The sequence below is a fragment of the Microtus oregoni genome, unplaced genomic scaffold (genome assembly GCF_018167655.1).
Source record: "Microtus oregoni isolate MIOR12 unplaced genomic scaffold, Mior012 000007F_ref0000211, whole genome shotgun sequence".
In the NCBI taxonomy this organism is placed as follows: Eukaryota; Metazoa; Chordata; class Mammalia; order Rodentia; family Cricetidae; genus Microtus; species Microtus oregoni.
In genome coordinates this window covers 20881901-20905164 of record NW_024543066.1, presented here as the reverse complement: position 1 = coordinate 20905164, position 23264 = coordinate 20881901, and the positions used below count along the sequence as shown (strand labels likewise).

The 23264-nt window shown below is 37.7% G+C and overlaps 1 protein-coding gene across 9 annotated transcripts in view; it reads right to left on the bottom strand.

Moving 5' to 3' along the window:
- The window catches only part of Rev1 (REV1 DNA directed polymerase), a 71060-nt gene that overhangs the window by 3614 nt on the left and 44182 nt on the right, over nucleotides 1–23264 (bottom strand). For 5 of the 9 annotated variants that reach the window (XM_041655530.1, XM_041655528.1, XM_041655527.1 and 2 more), the window contains 8 exons: nucleotides 19686–19794; nucleotides 14587–14715; nucleotides 10523–10677; nucleotides 6737–6856; nucleotides 4696–4916; nucleotides 3262–3434; nucleotides 1023–1125; nucleotides 135–300 (listed from right to left, as the gene is read on the bottom strand). In XM_041655530.1, the coding sequence (XP_041511464.1) occupies nucleotides 135–300; nucleotides 1023–1125; nucleotides 3262–3434; nucleotides 4696–4916; nucleotides 6737–6856; nucleotides 10523–10677; nucleotides 14587–14715; nucleotides 19686–19794 (1176 nt within the window). Of the gene's footprint in view, nucleotides 1–134; nucleotides 301–1022; nucleotides 1126–3261; nucleotides 3435–4695; nucleotides 4917–6736; nucleotides 6857–10522; nucleotides 10678–14586; nucleotides 14716–15187; nucleotides 15291–19685; nucleotides 19795–21617; nucleotides 21802–23264 lie in introns of those variants that run through there. The other 4 variants (XM_041655535.1, XM_041655534.1, XM_041655532.1 and 1 more) reach the window with 4 other exon arrangements.

The following is a 23264-nucleotide window of genomic DNA, read 5'->3' as shown; positions in this document are numbered from 1 at the left end:
AAGCCCCTCTCACATTTAAAGTAAAATCACATTCTAAAGAAGGCAGAGACCTATGCTGATTTAAAATGTGACTACTTACTCCCAAAGAAGTTTGGGGGAAAAAAATGAGCAGCTGCACATTAATGGCTACTCACCTTCCTTATGTTCCTCTTCTGTGGATTTCTTAGCTTTCTGAACTTGGAAGAGATCATGGACAGAATGTGATAGACCAGGGAAGAGGCTTGACTGAACTGATGGGCGACTTGAACATGTGGAAGAATTTGGATTAGTAGGGACCAACTGATTCACTTGAATACCAACCTAGAAAAGAGAAATATTTTGTTAAAATCCAACTAGGCAAAATTCTCAGTTAATCAGTAATGCCATCTAGATCCTGTTTCTAGAATAAAGGAGTAGATGAAACTGTGCAAACAGCTTATTCGTGAGTCACCCCACAGACGACTGGTGGGTGAGTGACTTAGCAGCTTTCCCTTACCTGAGAGTATCTGATTCTACGCCACACGGAAAGATCCCACAAGTGCATTTCAGTACTCCATGGGTTTTTTTGGTAGCTAAGGCTTTATTTATTCGAGGGGAGAGGTTGGTATAGTGTGAAGTGGAGAGCACAGAACAACCTGGGCTTGGGGACAAAGTGCCTTTATCTGCTGAGGTATTTCGGCAGCCCCAGCTGGGGTTTTAAATAGGATCTGTCTACAGCTGGTAGACATGCACTTACTTAGCACAATCAGGGCATGAGGTTCAATCTCTCCCTACAGTAATAACTTTGTAAAGCTGGGGCAGTAGCTCAGATAAGGGTGCTTGCCCATTGCTGGGGATGGAGAGGGTAGGAGGGAAGAAAAAAAATACAGGATTTGAATAATACTCAAACTTAAAATGACCAGGCTTGATGGGAAGTTCTGTCTCCCTTCTTGGACGGCACATAAGAAGCTAAAGACCTGCACACATGCTTGCACTGCACCATGCCCAAGCTCAGCTGAAGTTCAGGCTTTACGCTACAGGAAGAAAGCTTAAGTGATACTCACCCCTCTCATATCTGATATATTTAGCTTCATCGTATGAAACATGTTGAGAATAGCCTTTCCAATTACTTTTGCACTATCTGTTGCCTGGTCCAGAGTTACAGTCCTGTAAGTATTAGAATTACTTTCCTAAGCAAATAAATGTACATTCCATATATAGTCAGTAAAATGTTATAGACACACTGCTAAGAATTAGTAGGTTTATAAAAATGATCGCCCTTATGATAAGCCAGTAACACCACCCACAAGCATAGAAGACATTATAGAACACAGATACTGAAAACAAGACATGATCAACCAAAATTTGATTTAGGAAAAAAATTTTAGATAATATACATTAATATAAAGTATTGTAATTAAAAGACTTCATGGTAAGTAGCCAGAATAGTTGGATTCCAAGCAAAATTTACTTTAAAAAATTAAACTAAGGCACAAGTAATATTCACAGGAGAAATCAATAAGCTGTTTTGCTTTTAAAGACCTTGCAGGGGAGGGCTGAAGAAATGGCTCAGTGGTTAAGAGCACTTGCTTTTATAAAGGACTAGAGTTCAGTTCCCATCACCTAGATTAGTCAATTCAGTGACCTCAAACTCCAGATTCAGTGAACCTCACACCCTCTTCTGTCACAGCACCTGTATGCATATACACATTATATACATAATTTTTAAAAAGATGTATTCGTAACTACTGAACCATCTCTCAAACCTCTGGTTTTTGACTCTCCATTATATTTAAAGGAAAGCCACTGAATATTTTCAACATTTAAATATCTTCTACTTTTCTCTCAGAGCTTTTATAAATGTGTAAGAAAAAGTATGTAGCTCTTATGTGAAATACTGTTAGAGCTTATCATAAAGAAAATATATGTAGCTACTACGTCAAATACTGTTATAGCCTGGCATAAAAGAAATAGAATGGAAAACTCTAGATCTGTAAGGAACCTTGAAGGACCTGTTATGTGGTAGCAATGGTTTCAACTCATCCTAATATCTTTAATACCAATGGGGATTCTTTTGCATGAGCACACATCAGTCCCAGTTCCTCCAGAAACACTGTAAACTGGACCTGTTATTGCATCCCTCTTGCCTGCCAACAAAAACCAATGCTTAAGAACCAATTTCAGACAGACATGTTCCATTATCATTGCATTTAATTTCCATGTGAAATACATTTACATTATATTTAAACATTTTATATGTAATGTTGTTTGACTTTGCCTGTTTCCACAGTATATGTGGAAATTTGAGATTTTACAAGATCACAATACAATAAGCAACTTATGTTTGGTATGAGCTAATCTTTACTGAAAACCTTTAATGTAATACATAATAATGTAACCCTTAAATACGGTTTCATTGTTAAAGATTTTACCACTTGGTTTGTCAGATGAACTGCAGTATGCTGAATAGAAGATCCACTCTAAAAAGTGATTTCATGTTGGTCATAGACCTCACATGAACTCTAGCATTAAGACACACATCAGAAGTCAGGGTGTTAAAGCTTTCCGCAAGTTTTTAGAGAGAATGCTCATTTCACATAGAGATGCTAGTTCTCTGATTTACTCATGGAAATCTGGGATATCTGCAATCTTTCACACACTACATCAGTCCCTCCTTGGCTCACTAATGGGCAGCCCTTTCCTACCTACACTCAAGTTAACAGCATGGAGACTAAAAGGAGTCACAGGCTGCCAGCTGGCTGGACTCAAGTGTGGTTGTGGTCTGTTAGGTCATGCTGGAAACGTGACACTCAGTATGATGACAGTGATTTAGAGGACCTAAAGAGACAAGGACAGGAGCTCATTAAATCATTGCTCTAGGAAATAAATGATGTCATGAACACTTAGTTGAGAAGGTTGTTATACAGAGCAAACCTCGCCGTTGAGACCTGTCTAGCTTGCTGTCTCGCATTTTGACTGCTGTGTGGCCTATATTCCAGCCACTGTGATGTCATTGGCCAACAGAGAGTTCAAAATAGTGCCAGCCTCTTGAATCGCCAAAAACTGAACTAGATCTTTTCTTTAAAAAGTACCCATCCCTCAGCTTTTAGTATTTTGCCATAGGGTATTAAAGCTAAGTCAAGTGACCATGGGCTGGCCTCAGGCTCTACAGTATATTTAACAACATCAGGATTGGTAAGTTTAAAACTAATTTTATTTTATTTGACATACTTTGCACAGAATATAACTACCAACTTTTTTTTTTTGTTGTTATTGTTGTTTTAAAGAAAAGAAAAAGGTTACCTGGCAATGTTATCACAAATTCCATGGCCTCCAAATTTTGCAGTCTCTACAGGGGCCCCTGGCTTCCGTACCATGATTTTCAAAGTAAGACGTTTGCCCTTCATGCCAGCAGCTTCAAGTCGTCTTTGAATTTCTTCTGAAAGACTCAGAAGGAAAGCTTCTGCTTCTTTTGGCTACCCAAAGACAAAGGGGAAAAAAGCCACTTCCATATTATTTTACTTAACCCAATAGTTCTTCTCAATTATCTTAGCTCTGAATCTTAAATATCTTATTTCCCTCTTGTATTTGTTTAAAAGAAACACTGTGTATACACCTTGAAATGTGTGTTAATATAAATGCTCATGTTTTCAGTGTACGGAGTACTCCTAAGGCAGTTCCTTTCTTGCTTTTTTTTATACTATTACTGACCTCTTGCAGTTCTTAAATTCCCTGATAAAATGTGAAATCCAACACTATGTCAGATTCCTAAATGATAGTTCACAAGACCCAGTGCTTGTCAGATTTCAAATCTTGATATGCCGTGTTTACAGAGCTGAATTCCAGAGATATACCTAAATCCAAATATGTATTCTTAAGGAAAGCAAACCAGTCCATCTGTACTACCACCATCTACACAGTGGTTCTCAACCTGTGGGGTCATGACCCCTTTGAGGGCTAAACAACCCTTTCACAGGGGTCTCCTAAAACCACTGGAAAACACAAATATTTACACATTACAATTCTTTAGAGTAGCAAAATTACAGTTATGAAGTAGCAACAAAAAATAATTTTATAGTTGGGGGGGTCACAGTATGAGGAACTAACTATTAAAATGTCTCAGCATAAGGAACGTTGAGAACTACTGCACTAGGGGGATGGAAAATGAGGTAAAGGAGATCTATTTATAACTATAATTTTAAAACTCAAAATATTTGTCTGGCCCTTTCCTCTTAATTGGTAATGAGAATATTTACAGTTCAAATCACTTTTGACCCCAAACAAAGTATTTTGTATCTTTCCTTAAGACCTGGATTATTTTTTTTCCCCTCAAGGTTCCTTGCCTATCATGGAACTCGCTTTGTAGAGTAGGCTGGCCTGGAATTCATGGAGATCCACTTGCCTTTGAAGTGCTGGGATTAAAAGCATGTGCCACTACCACCGAAGACTCGATTTCTCTCTCTTTTTTTTTTTTTTTTTGGTTTTTTGGGGCAGGGTTTCTCTGTGGCTTTGGAGCCTGTCCTGGAACTAGCTCTTGTAGACCAGGCTGGTCTCGAACTCACAGAGATCCGCCTGCCTCTGCCTCCCAAGTGCTGGGATTAAAGGCGTGCGCCACCACCGCTGGGCAAAGACTCGATTTCTTAACTGGAGATCTACCTTACAAGTCTCCAAGGTTTTGAGTCCACCAATCATCAAGAGCTTTAGAGGTTAAAAGAGGAGCATGTAAAGACATGTTACCTGGGTGAATCTTATTCCGTAGTTGATCTCAGCTGACACAGACTTCCTTTCCTTCTCAGTTCTGACAGGCCTATCATCCAGACCACGGCAGAACCTATATAGCATCTGACCTGTTTTGGGGCCAAATTCTTTCTGGAGTTTTGCCATAGCCATACACTGCAAATCTCCACAAGTTTTAATTCCCAAAGATGCTAGCTTAGATTCCATTGAACGTCCAACTCCTAAGAAAAGGAAAACAAAGACAGTTGTTGACAATTTTGGTCATTTACTTATTTACACATGCATGAAACAAAACTTAAATTTTATATAAAAAGAATTCTGTGAATAATTCCAAGATTACAGACTCTTGTTTAAGAATGTATGGTCTGAGTCTATAGCACAGACACAAATACTACTGAGCACAGAATAAGAACTGTACTGTGATGACTGCAAATATTCATGATGGTTTCACAGCATTTTCTCTGGACTGGAACTAGGGGAAATGACGATACAGGCCCATATCTCACAAGGAACAAAAGTGGAACCAGTGACATGAGGACTAAGGCTCCTAAGCAAAGAATGGTGGTATAGTAAGGGAGGAAAACCCATTTCTCTTATCAAAAGCTAACTGATCACCTTAAAGAGGTGACATTAATTCTTCCTACAGCTGGGCCAGGGTACATGGCCTCATACAATGTACACAATGTTTCAGTGCTACCCAGGACACTCAGGAGCTCTGCTGCCCTACACCACATCAAACATATGCTACCATGCCCAAGGGCCCTTTTCTCTTCTGAATTTTTTTTTTAAAGCAGTACTAGGTGGGGCTATAGAGACATCACAAAGGTTAAAAAAAACAACAACAACAACAACAAAAAACCACAATTATTGCTCTTGCCAAGCACCCGAGTTTGATTCCCAATGCCCAAGGGATGTAGCTCATAATTACCAAGGAGATCTAAGACCTATGGCCTCCATGATCAACTTCATGTACACATCCCCACACAGAACAAAATCAATCTTTAAGTGCTGGGAATTAAAGCCAAGGCATGCATCTCTCTCTCTCTCTCTCTCTCTCTCTGACACACACACACACACACACACACACACACACACACACACACACTACTGTACTCCAACTGCATTTCAGAAGCATAATCTCACAGAACAGATAAATGCATTTCTAAACCTTTGTTTTCATTTTAGAAATATACTATTTGGATTATGGGTTTAAATGATAAAAGTTGGCCAGGCAGTGGTGGTACATCTCTGTGAGTTCGAGGCCAGCCTGGTCTGTAAGAGCTAGTTCCAGGATAGGTTCTAAAATTACAGTGAAACCTTGTCTCAATAAAAGAAAAATAAAGGGGGAGGGGGGAAGCTGGGCTGGTGAGAGGATGGTTCACTGGGAAAAGGCCCTTGCCTGACACACTTGATGTAATCCCTAGAACCCATAGTTGGAGAGAACCGTTTCCCCAAAGTTGTCTTCTTATCTCCATATGCCAAGGCATGTTCATGAGCAAACATAGACATGATAAAATAAATGGTTTTAAAAGACTAAGTTAACTTTATATTTTCTCTAAAACTATTTCTCAGAATCATTGATGTTGTTACTTAAGAAATTCTTTACAAGACACTGGACTTTGGTCTCCCAGCTTCCACCCCTGGAATGCCTGGATTATGGGTCTCTGGGCAAACAGCTTGCTTTTATGAATGTGGAGCTGGGGGTGGAATCCGGGGCCTATAGCATGGTAGGGTGGCCACCTACCAACTGTAAAGGAGAATCCACTAAGCGAAAAGATAAAATATGTAATAAATCAATTGATAGGTGTTCAATGTAGTACTTTGTTTTCTTTTTCATGACCGTTAACAATTTATTAAAAAGAGACAGGAAAGACATGCATGTCATTCCAGCACTTGAATCCTGAGGGAGGATGATCCAGAGAGCCTGAGGAAACCACAGTGAAAAAATAGCCCCACAATAACTAAAACGATGGCATGAAAAGTACATATAGATGTCTGTGATCTCTCACAGGCAAATGCTTAGTAAAAGACTTGTACTTACCTGGTAGGTTAGTAACGAGCTGACCTCTGATGAAATCATCTACTTCGTCTGGTTGCAGGTGGTACTGCCCATCTGGCTTTGCTTTTCTAGTTGCCATTCTAGCAAGAAGTATATTAGAACCTACGAAATTGAAAGAGGAAAAAGTACTCAAGAAATAACCAAAATTATTTCTTAAAATTTCATAAAGAGGGACACATAAAAAGACAAATATAAAATTTCATAAAAAGATTGTCATTCACCCATCTTAAAATGATGAAAACTAATTCAGTTTTGATAAATTTAAACAAGGTATATATCCCAGGATTTGGCCAATAGGTTGCTGAACAGAGGTTTTCCTTTATTTTAAAGCAAGTATTTCAATGTTTATTCCTCATGCAGACCAGAGAAAACAGCCCTGATCTTACAGGAGAAGGGCTAGGCTGGGTGTAGTGACTCATGTAAATAATTTTAATACTCTGGAGGCTTAAGTAATCCACTGGTTATGAATCTGAAGCCAGCATGGGCTACAGTGAGGCTACCCTGTCTCAAATCCCCTCCCACTCAGAAGTGTGGCAGACTTAAGAGAAAAACTAAAGCTAAAATAAAATCCAGTTAAATCTCCAATCCCTGGAGGAAACAGGTTAACACACAATGGAAACAAAACTCCCAAAGCAAACATCGAAATAAGAGAAGGCTTTTAAAGTCTTCAAAGTGGAGGTGAAAGCCAGAAATGAAAACTGTGATAGAAACATGGCCCACGGACATCAATATGGCTTAATATGGTGTGGCACAGACCATGGGTGTCCTCATAAACAACTGCATGGCCCTCGATGGTAACATGGGAAACATCTACACAGTCCCAGGCCATGTCGATGTGGGTGGCCTTGGAGGCTGCCTGAGGTCATGTTGATGTCTGTAGTCTGTGCTGCCTATGAGAACTCTGGGATCGTTCGTGGTTCTGCAGCAGCTGGGGACCATGTTGAAGTCCAGACCTGTGTTGCCACTGGAGGCTATTCGGGTATCTGTGGTCTGTGCTGCTGCCACCATCAGCACCATATTGGTGTACTTGGCCCGTGCTGCCCTGAAGGCCATGTTGCTGCAGAAGGCTATGATGGTATCCGTGATCTGTACAGTTGAGTCAATGGCAAGTGCTGACGCCAGAAGCCCATGATCTGTACCCCTGCTGAATGCAAAGGACAAGGGAGCTACTTGTGCAGTGGCATCTATGACCAAAGACTCAAACAGTCGAGAAACAGGGACAACCCCTACCCGCACCTCACCACTCCAAAGTGACGGCCTAGAAAGGAAACCATCAAAGAACTCTTCAATAAAATTGTGATAAGGATGTTGAAGTGTAGCTCTCCATAACTGAGGGAATCTGGCAGGGGTTATACAGGGCAAGCCTGACTTCCTTAAAGGGCTGGCTACTGGGAGACTGACCATGTTCCAGTGGATATACAGGCAACACAACACAAACCAGAGGAGGACCTGAGGATTAGAAGTGAGTGTTATCTGGTACAGGATGTGAAATCCCTCAAATAATCTATGTTAGGGAAAAAAAGAAAATGATGGCAGAGATATAGTCAGGCACCATAAACAGCAGAGGGCATGGGTCTATAGAAGGGCTGTTGGAGGCTCAAGTTTGACTGACTAGATGTACAGTCTCAGGTAAGCTTTTCCATGAGTGAAACACCAAGATACCAGGGAAGTCCTGCATTAACAACATAGGAAAGAATCATGTAATAACATATTTTCCTAGGCTATATATATACTGGCTCTTGTAAGTGTAGTAATACGAGCGGCAGGCTGCGTCCCCGGCCGGGTCCACTCCCACGGCTAGTTTTACCCGAAATAATTACACGGAAACTGTATTCTTTTAAACACCGCTTGGCCCATTTCTATCTAGCCTCTTCTAGGCTAGCTCTCGCACCTGGACTAGCCCATTTCTAATAATCTGTGTAGCCCACGAGCTGGCTTACCAGGAATGATCTTAACCTACGTCTGCCTGGAGTGGGAGAATCATGGCGACTCCTGATTCAGCTTCTTTCTCCCAGCATTCTGTTCTGTTTACTCCGCCTACCTAAGGGTTGGCCTATCAAATGGGTCTAGGCAGTTTCTTTATTAATAAGAAATCACTCCCACATCATGTAAGAAAGTTCAAGTTTCGGAAAGTCATACCAAAATGCTCAAAGTGGTAAATTTAGGGTGAGAGAGACAAAGACAGGAGTGAATTAACAAATGGCATTTTAGTTTGAATTCCATTCTTGAACTGAAAATATATTACACAATCACTTGTAGATTAGAAATATGATTAAAAACAAGGAATTACAACTGTGTCTGACACTGAAGTACAGAGGATGGTAGAAGAAAGGCTGATAGGGACTTGTAGGTCAACAGTAGGGAGTCTGGGAGGCCAGACAGTACCTGTATGAATAATGGCAATGTATTCATCTGTTTTAACTTTCAGTATTCTGTGATGTTTCACATCTTAAAAATATTGCTGGAAGATGTACTCGCTTGGTGCAATACTGGGAATGAATGCTATAGGGGTCAAACACTGCTCTCTGATTACATGTGATACCTGCTCCACAGGACAGGATTCTAAATCTTTATACATCCCATAGCTGGGCAGGCCACAGACCAGGTGGATATGAGACTATACACACCCAATATTCTTTCGCTAAATGGGCATATTGTCAAACTACTTGTCAAAATATTTATGTTTACACACATAAATTATTTTTTGCTACTCTCAAGCTTGGTCAAAGAAGTTTCTTTCTATAGTGGGCAGTGGTAAATAAAGAGACTTACTTGGTTGGAAGTACCAAGTATAAGTGGCTGCTGAGTGCTCAGCCCAGTTTTACAAAGTTGTTCTTTCTTCTGCTTTGTGACACCCTAGTAGTTCCTAGTGCTTCAGCAGCATGTTTGTCACCTCCATCTCTAAACGTAAATCACTGGTCCTTTCTCTCACAAACCCCCATCTTGAGACATGGTCTCACCATGATTTCAGGTTGGTCTATATTCTCCCCTGCCTCAAATTAATGTAGCATTAACCTATCTATGATGTCACTGAGTTCCCAATCTAAATCCTATTGATTCAAAAGACAAGGGCTTAAGGGAAAAGAGTTTATGAATGAGAATGCTGGAATCAGCTGGAAACAGCAGCATGCTTAGAAAGCTTTATTAATTATTTTTCAAGTCTGCAGGACAGAGTGTGAAGCGTTCCACCTGAGAGCATGGTAAGACAGGGTTTCCTGGTAGACAGTTTGGAACAGGCTTAGATAAGTAGAAAAAGTGGCACAGAAAGCCTACGCATTTCAATTCTAAATGGTACAGCATAAAGTCAACATAAGGATGACAGGTGTGGGCAACAGCTGAATAAATGAAAGGCAGAATGGAGAGAGGAGGAAGTAGAGTCTACAACTGCAGAGGACATGTGAGGTGCCCGGAAAGCAAAGGAAGAGAAGACTAAAGCTGAGCTTCAAGTTCTAAGCTATGAACCTGTTTTTAAGGTATAGTTTCTGTTCAAAGTTGAGGAAAACAAGAATTGAAAGTTAATCTAACTCTCCTTTCTTGAGAACCAAGAATGATTCTAACTCCCTTAATGAAAAAATATTCTACTACTAACACTTTACTTCCATTTCCAACAATTTTAAGTTATTGCACATCTGTAAGCAATGCTAAAAGGTCAAAAAAAAAAACCCACTTCTGCAACACGAAGTAAGTTATTAAAATTACTTTAAGTTAAGGGATAGTAAAGGATTCCAAACTGAGTAAAAACAAGTACATAACAAGTCAGATACTAACCAATTCCAACAGAGGCAGCACATTTAGTCTTGTCTTTGATTTCCATTCGGAGGGCAGTTGCAAATTCATCAGGAGTAAGTTTAGTCTCTGCAAGGATGTCAGTAATGTCCAGTAAGGCTTCATCACAACTGACAGCTTCAATGCTGTGTGTGTAGCTATCAATACAAAGCAAAGACAATGAATACCTAAGGTCTGCTCTGGGAGACATTAAATGTTACAAAAAAAGACAAGGCGTTTTTATTGAAAATCAACAAAAACATACTTTTAATCTTTAATAACGCATCCAAAGGGCCATTATTTAGTTATCTAACTTTTAACTACAAAGTTAATTAGTATTCCAATTTCATACTAAAACTATAACAGCTGAAATGACTTACTAAAAATTCTCTTGTATATACAAATAGCTACAAAGTGGTAAATGGATCACAGGTACCAAAATATCTAAGAAAATTTCAAACATGGCTTATCAGAAACCTTTATGAACAGAAGTTTACACACATCAGTTCAAGAACTACTGTTTAGCTAAAAGCAAAATACCACCTCAGCAATAAACCCTGAGGATTATAATAGTTATTAGATATTTAATAGGACAAAGGAACCATGGAACAGAATCAGACCAGAGATAGCTGAAGAGGTCTCAAAATCACTGTCTCAATCCACTTGATACACACCTTTTGGTAGGTTATAAATCATATTTACTCATCCAATAAACAAATGCTACTCAGACTAAAAATTTAACAAAGGTTTTAGTGTTCTTTTGTTTTTATTTTTAAAATAAAGACAATGAGTTTTTCTGAGAACAGAAACATCCAACTAAAGTGTTCACACACTGAAAGTAGAACTGGCCCTAGCTCTCTCTCAATTATTTAGTCCCCAGGCACAACCTACTCCACTAGTGTAACCGAGAAAACAGCAGCCCCTCTATTAGCCTATTCCCAGCCCTCCTTTAGATGCTATCAATGCCCTCAGCTTTTAAACAGCATTTCAACACATTTAAAACATGGTAACGCCCAAAGTACTGCACTTGCATTAAGAATAGTTGTGACTGGGGCTGGAGAGATGGCTCAGTGATTAAGAGCATTGCCTGCTCTTCCAAAGGTCCTGAATTCAATTCCCAGCAACCACATGGTGGCTCACAACCATCTGTAATGAGGTTTGATGCCTTCTTCTGGCCTGCAGACACACACAGAGACAGAATATTGTATACATAATAAAATAAATAAATATAAAAAAAATTAAAAAAAAAAAGAATAGTTGTGACTGATAGGTAACTGAAATCTTTCCTTATACATTTTTTTTTTCCATTATTAAAACAGCTTCCACAAAAGCAGGGACTGGAATTTTTTCTTTTGGTGAGACTAGCAGAAACAAGCAGCTACATGAACACACTGGTTAAGAGTGTTCAGAATAAAGTTTAACAAACAAACAAAAACAAAAAGGCAGGCCTACATGGGTGGGTCTGCACCAGGACCTCTGCATATATATTAAAGTTTTCAGTTTAGAATTTTTATAGGACTCCGATCCTCATGCATGCTCTTGGGCTCTTTTCCTACTGTTGGTTTGCCTTATCCAATTTCGACGGAATGGTTTTTGCTTGCCTTATTATATTTTATTTTGCTATGTTTGTTATCTACTAGAAGCCTATACTTTTCTAATGAGAGACGGAAGGGGAACGGATCCAGAGAAGTGGACTGAAGAGGAATGGGGCGTCTAGAGGGAGGGGAAACAGTAAACAGGATATATAGTATGAGAAACAGTCTACTTTCAATTGGGGGGCGGGCAGTCAGAAGTGAAGTCAGAGGCAGGTATGTGCTCACTCTTGTGTCTTAAGGGTGTTGGCAGGGTTCTTGGACCAATGTCCTTACATTTTCACCAGAGCAGGCCTGAGTTGGGGATTTACATCACTTAAGACTTTTTCAATTTACAGAATTAAGTACTTGTGAGAAAGACCTCTTCTAGCCCTTTACACAGAAACTACATGACTGACTTTAGAGCATGTACATACTACTACATTATTTTTATTCTTTTTAATACTGCCTTAGTATCTTAAAAGCCTATACCAAAAAAGAAATCCTTTTTTCCTCAAGCTAACTAACCAACCATTGTAAAACAATTACCAGAGACTTAGTTTTATAAAAAATATTTTTGATATGCTTAAAACTTTTAAGATGAACCATGCACAAAACTCAAGTCCAAATGGATCAAAGACCTCAACATAATGCCAGCCACACTAAACCTCATAGAAGAGAAAGTGGGAAGCACACTTGAACGCATTGGCACAGGAGACCAATTCCTAAATATAACCCCAGTAGCACAGACACTGAGAAAAACAGTAAATGGGACCTCCTGAGACTGAAAAGCTTCTGTAAAGCAAAGGACACAGTCAATAAGACAAAATGACAGCCTACAGAATGGGAAAAGATCTTCACTAACACCACATCAGACAGAGGTCTGATCTCCAAAACATACAAAGAACAAGAAATTGGTCATCAAAAGAACAAATAATCCAATAAAAAAAAATGGAGTACAGACTTAAACAGAGAATTCTCAACAGAGGCATCTAAAAAAGCTGAAAGGCACTTAGGGAAATGCTCAACATCTTTAGTCATCAGAGAAATGCAAATCAAAACAACTCTGAGATTTCATCTTACACCTGTAAGAATGGCCAAGATCAAAAACACTGATGACAACTTTTGCTGGAGAGGTTGTGGGGAAAAGGGAACACTCCTGCATTGCTGATGGGATGCTGGTACAACCCCTTTAGACGTCAATTTAGCGATTTGTCAGAAAATTAGGAAACAACCGTCCTCAAGACCCATAATACCACTTTTGAGTATATATCCAAAGGATGCTCAATCGTGCCACAAGTACATGTGCTCAACTATGTTCATAACAGCATTGTTTGTCATAGCCAGAACCTAGAAACAACCTAAATGCTCCTCGACCAACCGAAGAATGGATAAGGAAAATGTGGTACATTTACACAATGGAGTACTATACAGCAGAAAAAAAGGGACATCTTGAATTTTGCAGGCAAATGGATGGAGCTAGAAAACATTATTTTGAGTGAGATAACCCAGACCCAGAAAGATAATTATCACATGTACTCACTCATACGTGCTTTTTAAACATAAAGCAAAGAAAACCAGCCCACAAATCACAAATCCCATGAGGACCCTAAGAGAGACATACATGGATCTAATCTACATGGGAAGTAAAAAAAGAAAAGATCTCCTGAGTAAATTGGGAGCATGGGGGATTTGGGAGAAGGTTAAAGGGGAGGGGAGAGTCAGGAAGGGGAGCAGAGAAAATGTAGAGCTCAATAAAAATCAATAAAAAAGAAAGAAAAGACAAAAATTTAAGATGAAAAAAGATTTTTAAATGCTTCTCTGTCATTGGCTCATTAGTTTTAAATTTATTCAGTTACAATTCAGGGGCTTTCCTCCATTAACCTTGCTGGTATTAAAATTCTGGGATACAGTGCACCCTATTATACCTTATTCTGTGAATTCTAATTTTAAACAAATTATAATTCAAATGTAATTAAAAAGAACCAAGTGAAACAAAAACAACAAAATACCCAAATTCTTCGTCTATCTGGTTTCATGGGAGAGAAAATCACGTCCATACACAGATTTCACCTCACTTCAGAAGAAAATCACATCCATACACAGATTTCACCTCACTTCAGAAGAAAATCACGTCCATACACAGATTTCACCTCACTTCAGAAGAAAATCACATCCATACACAGATTTCACCTCACTTCAGAAGAAAATCACGTCCATACACAGATTTCACCTCACTTCAGAAGAAAATCACGTCCATACACAGATTTCACCTCACTTCAGAAGTACTGGAACACTGATGGAATGCAAATTTTCCCTTGAGACTAAACTCCCAATACTGAAGCTTCATAAAGAAAGGCAGTTATCAAATTAGCAGATGGAGAAAAAGGATCACAGGAAAGACAAAACCCACTGACTCTCAAAATGCTAAAGAAAACTGGACTCTCTTAGGAGTCAATCAAAGGAGAATGAACATGAGAGTATTATACACAATACCTTGCCAATGTTTCATACATTGCTTGGGCAACTTCCTTGTATGCATGAAAATCATATGGAACAGCTTGCAGATTAGGACATAACTGTTTAGCATGCCCAAAAAACATTCCGTTCTTAATGCCAAATTGTCTAAAAAAAAAAAAAAGAAAAGAAAATAAAGTAGAGATTACATCAGGAAGTCTTAAGCTGACAACCAAATAGCAGGTATGTTCGATTTCCCCATGCCACTAATATACAATTTCCATGTAACTCCCCCTCTCGTTAGGGGTTAACAATAGGCATTAGGATAATTTACAAGTCTGCTGTCCCCCCAACAGAAAACAATATAATTGTCTTACTACAGTAAATGACATCTCTTTTGTCTATAGATAAACACTTCTAAAACTTGACCTCTGGCCCCTTTGCAGAGATGCCAGCATGCCATATGCTGGTGATATCACAACCACCACAGAGCAGGAATGTGCTGTCAAAATGCTTTTCTTCTTCTAACACATGGCACAGTTTAGCCAGGGCTCATCCCCCAAAGACAAAGAATATGAACGAAAGAACTACACAAAACAGTGCTATGTGACAAACAGACAAAATGTACTCATCCTATTACCACCCAATTCCCAATTGACCAATTCCAATGCTCCTCAAGTGGCTCCGCAGTGGTTGAGATGCCAACAGCATTGTATGGTAGGACATCACTCTGGGCAGGAGCCAGGGTTCCAGAACTTTGAGGGACCTAATTGAAAATGGTAAATTTTAAATCTACTGTGTGTCTCAATGCCCCACATTACCTTTGATATTTGGAGCATTCAGCATAAAACTACAATTATGGAATTATACATAATTAGTAAAATTCCATTTTATCACTCTGTAAAGAATCAAGAAAAAATATCACAGTAAAAACACAAGCAAAAAAAAGCAATGTTTCACCAGATTACACAATATTACATAGAATGATCACGGTTATTCCATACATCCATTCAGTAATATTCACCAAGTATGGACTTAATTGGAGGTATGATTGCTTAAGAAACAGATACAATTATCTCTTGGCCTCTTGCCTATGATCAAGTGAATAAGCAGTCTTCTATTACTACTCTAACCTTGAGATCGCCACTGAGAACTACAAAGAATTAAGAAACCTCAAGTTAATTGAGAGGCAAATACAAAGCTACAAGCACTTTTTCATGTAAACAAAAGTAATGAACTATTTCAGTATCAAGTGTCAAATGGGCAGAGTATCTAGTAAGAAGCAAACAATGTTAGGAAAGGAAGCCATGACGTGACAATAAAGGCAGCTGAAAAAGCTAGCTACATGCAGTTACATCATCAAGCATTCTGTAAGGTGCTAGGTGTGTCCCACAAACAGACCTCAAGATACTTTGTCAGCATGTCCTTACATCTACTCAGAATGACCTGAGTAGGCCTTAATAAACCAATGCTTATCCATACATGGAGAAGTACCAATACAATAGTTTAGATAAGTATATGGGAACATTAGAAATTTTTTTTCCCTAAAATTTAGCTTTGAAAAAGGGTAAAATTTTGGTAAAATAGTTATAAAATATGTAAGTTCAATATTCAAATTAAAAAAACTCAGTCTTAAAGGCACATGTTACAATGATCCTACAAATGTTCTTTTTCCTTTTTAAAAATTCAATATATAAAAAAATTTCAAAGATGTTACTTAGAAAAATATGCTATTTCTACTTAGGTACTCAAGCAACTTTCACAAAGGAAATATTCTATGCGTTGCTGAGGATGGAAATTCTGATCCGCTTGCTTCCATCTTTCAAGTGTTGGACAAGTGCAGGTGCTGCCACCACACCCAGGTTTTGCTATGTTTAAGGATCTGACCCAGGGCCTTGCGCATGCTGGGCAAGCATTCTGCCAACTGAGCTACATCTCCCATCACAGCAGAGAGTCTAAGGCCATTGGACACCATAAAGAAGTTCTGAACAAAAGAAACAAACCCAGGAAGTCTTCCCATAACTAAGGGAAAAATACATTTTCCGTAAGTAGATGTATGTTCAGAAAATTAGGATTTATTTCACAGAAAATAAACCAATAAGGACAATCACAAAAGAAGTCCGCCAGGTGTCATAATGCACAGTGAAACTGCAGCGCCTACGTGGTGGCAGAAGCAAGAGGATTCTGAGGGCAAGCTGGGACACAGAAAAGTTCTAGACCAGTTGAGCTATATAATGATACTCTATCATAAAACAAACAAACCCTGAAGTGGTTTGATTTTAACAGAATGATTCATGTGTTCCTCCTAACTAAAATCCATACAGAGTGAGTTATCAAAGCTGTATTTTTAAATATGTGCTACGAAATAGAATTAATGTCCCATTTTAAAGTACACAGTACACATTTTTACTGCAATATGCTTCACTAAGATAAAACTTTTTTTTTTCTTTTTGTTTTTCGAGATAGGGTTTTTCTGTGTAGCTCTGGTGCCTGCCAAGCTCTTGTAAACAGACTGGCCTCCAACTGACAGAGATCTGACTGCCTGTGCCTTCCAAATGCGTGAGCCACCACCACCCGGCATAGACAAAACTCTTTAGGGTGGGATTAAACAATATAAAAAGAAAAAAGCACCAAGTCACTATTGATGTTCATTCAATATACTACATATCATAAATCTATTATCATTAAATAACAGTAAAAGGTTCTTATAAAAGCATATTAAAAAATTCTTTTTCACTTTAGAGGGGTATATTTGAGATAAGGCCTTGAATGTGGAGAATGTACACCCTTGAATCAACAGGATGTACATCCTTGAATGTAGCAGAAAATGACACTGAACTCTTTTTCCTGCCTCTGATTCCCACGTGTGAGAATTACCATCTCTTACCACCGTATCTGTGGCTTAAGAATAAAAATTTCATTTTCTTCACCACAACTATCTTCTCATCACGTATAACATGTGCTCTCTATAGTGTGTCCAGTAATCTCTATGGACACACCCAGTGTCGAGAGATGTCCACCACCTAGTCACATTTCTTTCTTTGTAACTTCACTACTGTCTATGTCAAGTTCATCACTGCATACAACTAGAACATCTCCATACTCTATAACTCTAATCTCAAACATTTCTGATAAAATTAGTAAATTTGGTTAGAAAAGGGGTAAGAAATTGTTTTGAAGACATGCATTGTAAAAAGCATTCTAGAAAATAGAAAATGACAAAAAAGGTGATTGTACAGACATGGGTTTACTTGGCTTTGGTTCTCAAGCTCATTTTTATCTTTTTACTCAAATCTGAAATAAAATGTACTATTTAACTAGCACTTATGTATCTTGCCACAAACTACTTCGTGCTAATCTACTGTAACCCCTATTATTTTGATCTTCAGCACAGTAGTCGCCACCTGTGGGTCAATACAAATATACCATCAAACAGAGACCAGTAAGTTCAGAGAACTACCAGAATTGAGACCACACACCTAGTTGGGACAAAACCTTGGGACTTCCATCCAGCATTCATCTTTGAAGTAGCTGGTGTTTGTTGACAAAGACCCTAAAAAGGCCCAAGTTCTCCCTTTATCAACTTGCAAGGACGCACTTCTGGGCACTGTAACAACTGTCTACCTATTAGTTGCCAGGTTCATTTAATACACTCTAAACACTAAGCTCTGAACTACCTATGTTAAGAACACTGCCAACAATCCTAATTCATCTCTATTTCACTTTACTACTTTAGAAAGGTAAGTTTCATATTTTTGGCCACATTATCAATTGACAATAGTAAAACAGTTTTTGTTTATGATAAAAGTAAACTTAGTGAGTTTACATTTGACATAGCATAAAATAGGTAAGAATAGAACATGCTTTATATTTATGCATGTTTGAATAATTTATTTTAGTAAAATAGCATTTTAATAAAATTACAAGAATTTTAAAAAACTACTAACTACACTATGTTGAGCTCAAATATTTTATGTTCAGATCAGACTTCCTGAAGTACCCCCAAACTTAAAAATACTGAAAAATTTAAATAATTTAACACCTTTCCCCACAATTATTGAATTCTAATATATATCATAGATACATGAGTGCTCACTAAATTATAAAGGTGAAAGTGTCTGAGTTCAATTACTGAAAAAGAAAAAAAGATTCCTCTAATGAGTAGTTATTTTACTCCTATTTTTATAACTATTATTTTTAAATTTTCATTCATTACAATTATGTAGATGATGTGTATATGTAGGGATACAAGCCTTGGAATGCCTGTGGATGCTGGAGGACAATTCTGAGGAGCCAATTTCTCTTCTTTACATGAATTTCTAAAGATTGAATTTAGGCCATCATACTTGCGGGCCCCTTAACCACTACGCTGTCTCATTGGCCCTTACATAATGTTCTGACATGTAAGTAGCACAAGTGTACTCCTCTCATTAAAAAGGCAGATCTAATTATGGTTTCAGACTGAGAGATAATTGCCTACACAAAAGTTAGTGGTAACAAATTTACACATTCTTACTAAGTTGAAGTGAGAATGTCTGATAGAAGGAAATTTATGATTTAAAAGGCAATCAAGTTTCCACTTAATTTTATTTTCGTGTGTTTTCTTGAATGTATGCCTGTGCACCCCATGTGCGCCTTGTGTTCACAAGGACCAGAAGAACTGGATTTCCTGGAACTGGAGTTATGAACAGGTGTGAACTACCATGTGGGTGTCAGAAATTGAACCTTAGTCTTCTCCAAGAACAACTGCTCTGAACTGCAGAGCCATCTCTCCCAGCAATTACTGGTTTTAAAACGTAAGAAATTTTTCTTACGTGTAACAAGGAAAGACTGAATTACTAAGGTCTGTCAACACCAGTTAAAAAAAAAAAAATCTAACTTTTATTTTTATGCCTGAAAGACAATAAAAATGACAATGCCTAATTTCTTTTTGTTTCCATTGCAGGATCTATCATGAGGAACTATTACATTATTTAAAATTATTATCATGGTAATGTAAATGAAGGGACTCGCTAAAAATATTTCTTTTCATAATACATATCTAATATGTTGAAATCATAGGCTTGACTTACAAGAAAAAGTATATAAGAATAATTAACTATTCATTCAGAACTAGAACTCATTTAGCTTCTACATACCTGGCTTCATAACTACAAGAAGCAATTTCAGCTTTTGATAAAACAGAATCAATTCCATTTGTTTGTGTAGATTCTGGATTCTCCCATACTGATGAATCTGGTATATCTGCTTTAAAATAAAATTATTACATTAAAAATTTATTTTTCTTAATGTTTATTAAAGAAATGTTTTCTATTATTTTAAGATGCCAAGTGTTTAAAAAGTTCCAAACACCTATTTGAATTGGTATTATTTCTATATTTAGTACAAAACTATTAAATTTTTTGCATTATATTCTTCAGCAACAGCCAGATAAAACATAAAATAAATTCAAAGTATTCTGTTTTAATAAATGTAAAATATTCTGTTATCCTGTAAAACACAGTCGTTCAGGGTAGATAAGGATGAAAGTGATCAGGGAAATAAACTCCCAACCCTGCTTTTGGAGAATTTTGTACCTCACTGTAATGGAAAAGGTTAACAGACAATACAAGATTCTTGGAATGATTTTGTTATTTCCTAAGAGAAACTAATTTTGTCAAAGAGAAATCAAATTTCTGCCAGCCATGTGATTAAACAATAACTTAGTAATCCTTTTTAGAAACTTTGGTTTCTTGTTCCTCAAATTTAGAAATTAAGCCAGTGTAACCGGATGATCTTATCTATATATGACATACATATAGACATACACGTGCACAAATAATATGTATATATTATGTAAATATATCTCCATATACTATAAAGATGGTTCATATTAAACTTCAAGGTTTTTCTTTTAAACACATCAGGTAAAAACAGCCTCAAGCATTATTTTCTACTTTTAACAATTGTAATTTCAATTTAAAAAACAAACTTGAGCTCAATTATAATCAATAGTAACTGCTTTACAGAATTAGGTAATTCTTGCCGCAACAGAACAACAGTTCACCAACATTTCTAATATCCAAATCAACTTTGCAATTTCACCAAGCATATAAAAGTACATGCCCTAGAGAGCCTACTGACTATAGGACACCTGAAACATAATGAGATTTACTAATAATTGAGAAGTAGATGAGTAAAGTTTTGGTCATACATCTTTGGATAATACTATTAGGTTAAAGATAAAGTTTGCTTTTACTGAACTTAATAAAAAAAAACCCTCAACATTCTTAAAACACAATCTCAGCCATGTCTCTACTCTATAAATAACATAGTTAGTAAAGCAAGACCTAAACCTATCAATAGCTAATTCCAAAAAACCATATACCATAATAAGACAAAGCTAACAAACTCAGTACCTCTTTTCCATTCATTTGAGAGTCTCAATGCTCCATGAAAAAACAGCCAACCTATTGTACCACCAGGAAAACACAACACAGTATTTGGCTTTATAGGCTACAATAACTCGTCCTTATCTGACTAACTACCATGAACATTTTCACCCAATATGCAACCCAAACAATTATTTCCAGATTCTAGCACCTATACACGAACACCATGAATACAAGACAAACTCAGAACTGGTATCTTGGTGGGAGTTAAATGCTACTTGCATCTAAAAATAAAAACAAGAATATGCAAAGCAAGCTATGATTTCTGGTCAAATGTAAGTAATATAGGCCACTCTCTTACAAACTCAAGACAGAAAGTGAGTAGATTATTCAGTGCTTCTGCAACAGTTCATTATCTAATCTGTAAGAGTTTAAGGATTGTCAGTAACAGACCAACAGAGGTGCCACTAACCAAAGACCACAGCCACAGTCTGCTTTCTTTCCAAGTTATAACCACGAATTATGCTTTGAAAGGAAGTTACATGACCCTTATTTTGAAGGACTACTTAGCCTAAGCGTCTCATTTGGAAATTACAGATAGCTCATGTTTGAAGTGAGAACAGAGTGTGGTCCATGCGCCCCCAATGCCCTGGCCTGAGAGGCAGCACCGTGGTGTTCCTCTTCACTGGGCTGGCTGACCTGTTCCACAGTGCAGCAGAGTGCGTGGGTCTCTCCAACAGCGGAGTGAGTTGCTTCATGTGAGATTCAGGGAAATGCAGGGACACACTGTCCTCACTGGAGGGCAAAGTAGAGAACTGCTGATCAAAACTTGACAAACTAGACGGGCACATGGAGAATGTGGAGGAACGGTTGGAGAGATCAGAGGCCAGGACACAAGTCTGTGAAAAAGAAATCGCTGAGAATAAATCTATGACTAATACGATTTTTTCAACTGTTGCTCTTTAGAATGAAAACTGAAGCTGTTGAAGGGATAGAAAACATCTGCATCCTGGGAGTCCAGGAAGGGGTAAAAGGCCCCTACCATGAAGTGCAGAGCTTAAATGATTCTGAATGAAATCATCAATGAGATGATTCAGGAAACAGCTCACAAAGGAAGTCACAGACGGATGAAATGCCCTGGTTACACTGACTTAGTTTCTGAATATAAGGAACAAGAAATCAGTTTCCAAAAGACTAAGATGCTTCTTTTTGTTGTAGTATCTGCCTAACCTAACCACACAAGTCAAAATATTAGAACTGATTTTTACAAAGCTAGTACGTAAACGTCAAAGAGTCTAGCTTCTAAACTGATCTTTAGTACTTTTATTTTTGGTACTATGTCTAATAATGACCCGGAGAAAGAGAGATCAGGAAAAGTGGAACAAAGGCATTGGAAAACAAGTTCTTCTGGGCACAGGTCTGGCTATAATCTTAATAAAAAGACAATTCTTTTATGTTCAGAAAATATTTTTATAAGCTCCAAATGAGTCAAAGGGCTTAAGAAAAAAAAAAGAGTATCATCAAGTTAAAATAAGAGTATCAAGGTAATATAGTCACTTTTTCTAAGGAGAGGAAAATCTGTTTTGTCAATTTTCAATGCCAAGTGGAACTTAAACATTTCCTCTAATACTTGGCTTCTGGAGTAACACCCATAGAAGTGAAGGAGATACGAATTTTAAAAAGCTGCTAAAATCTGGTGGCTACAAAGATGAAGATAATTAAGTAACCAAAGAAAATATTCTGCTGCAAAATCATGTATGACCAGACAGTGATGGAAGGCAAGACAAAAGAAGACAAGCTCCCTGTTACTTTTAAAGAACAAGCGCCTGCCAAGGTCAAAATCTAGATGCAGACTGCTTAAATAAGCAGCAGGCTTAGATTCTACCCAACAGAATCTGAGCACAATGGAAGTTAGAAACGCCACCAAATATACTCATCTGGGATATTTTTGTTTTGATAGTTGTTCGCTAAGTATTCAATGTGACAAGGACTGTGATTTCCTTCAGCTACGTATTTCTTGGTTTCTAGAACTCAAAGTTTTATCTTTTTAATAATACCACAAAGAAAATACAGAAAGAAAATAAAACCTTTTATAAAACTTCACTTAAGAAACTAACCACAGACCATGAAGCGAAGCCTCAACAAGTGCAGTAAGTTACCCCACGATCTACTGACACAAAACACGAGAATCTCAAAAATATCTGAGAACATTTAGCAACTAATAAAAGCCATAGGAAACCTGAGAAATGGGAACATCTAAAAAGTAAATGTCTACCATTACCCTTTCCAATGACCACTGTGTAAACAGATGATCACAATCAACAAAAAGACTAATTCCAGAAAAGA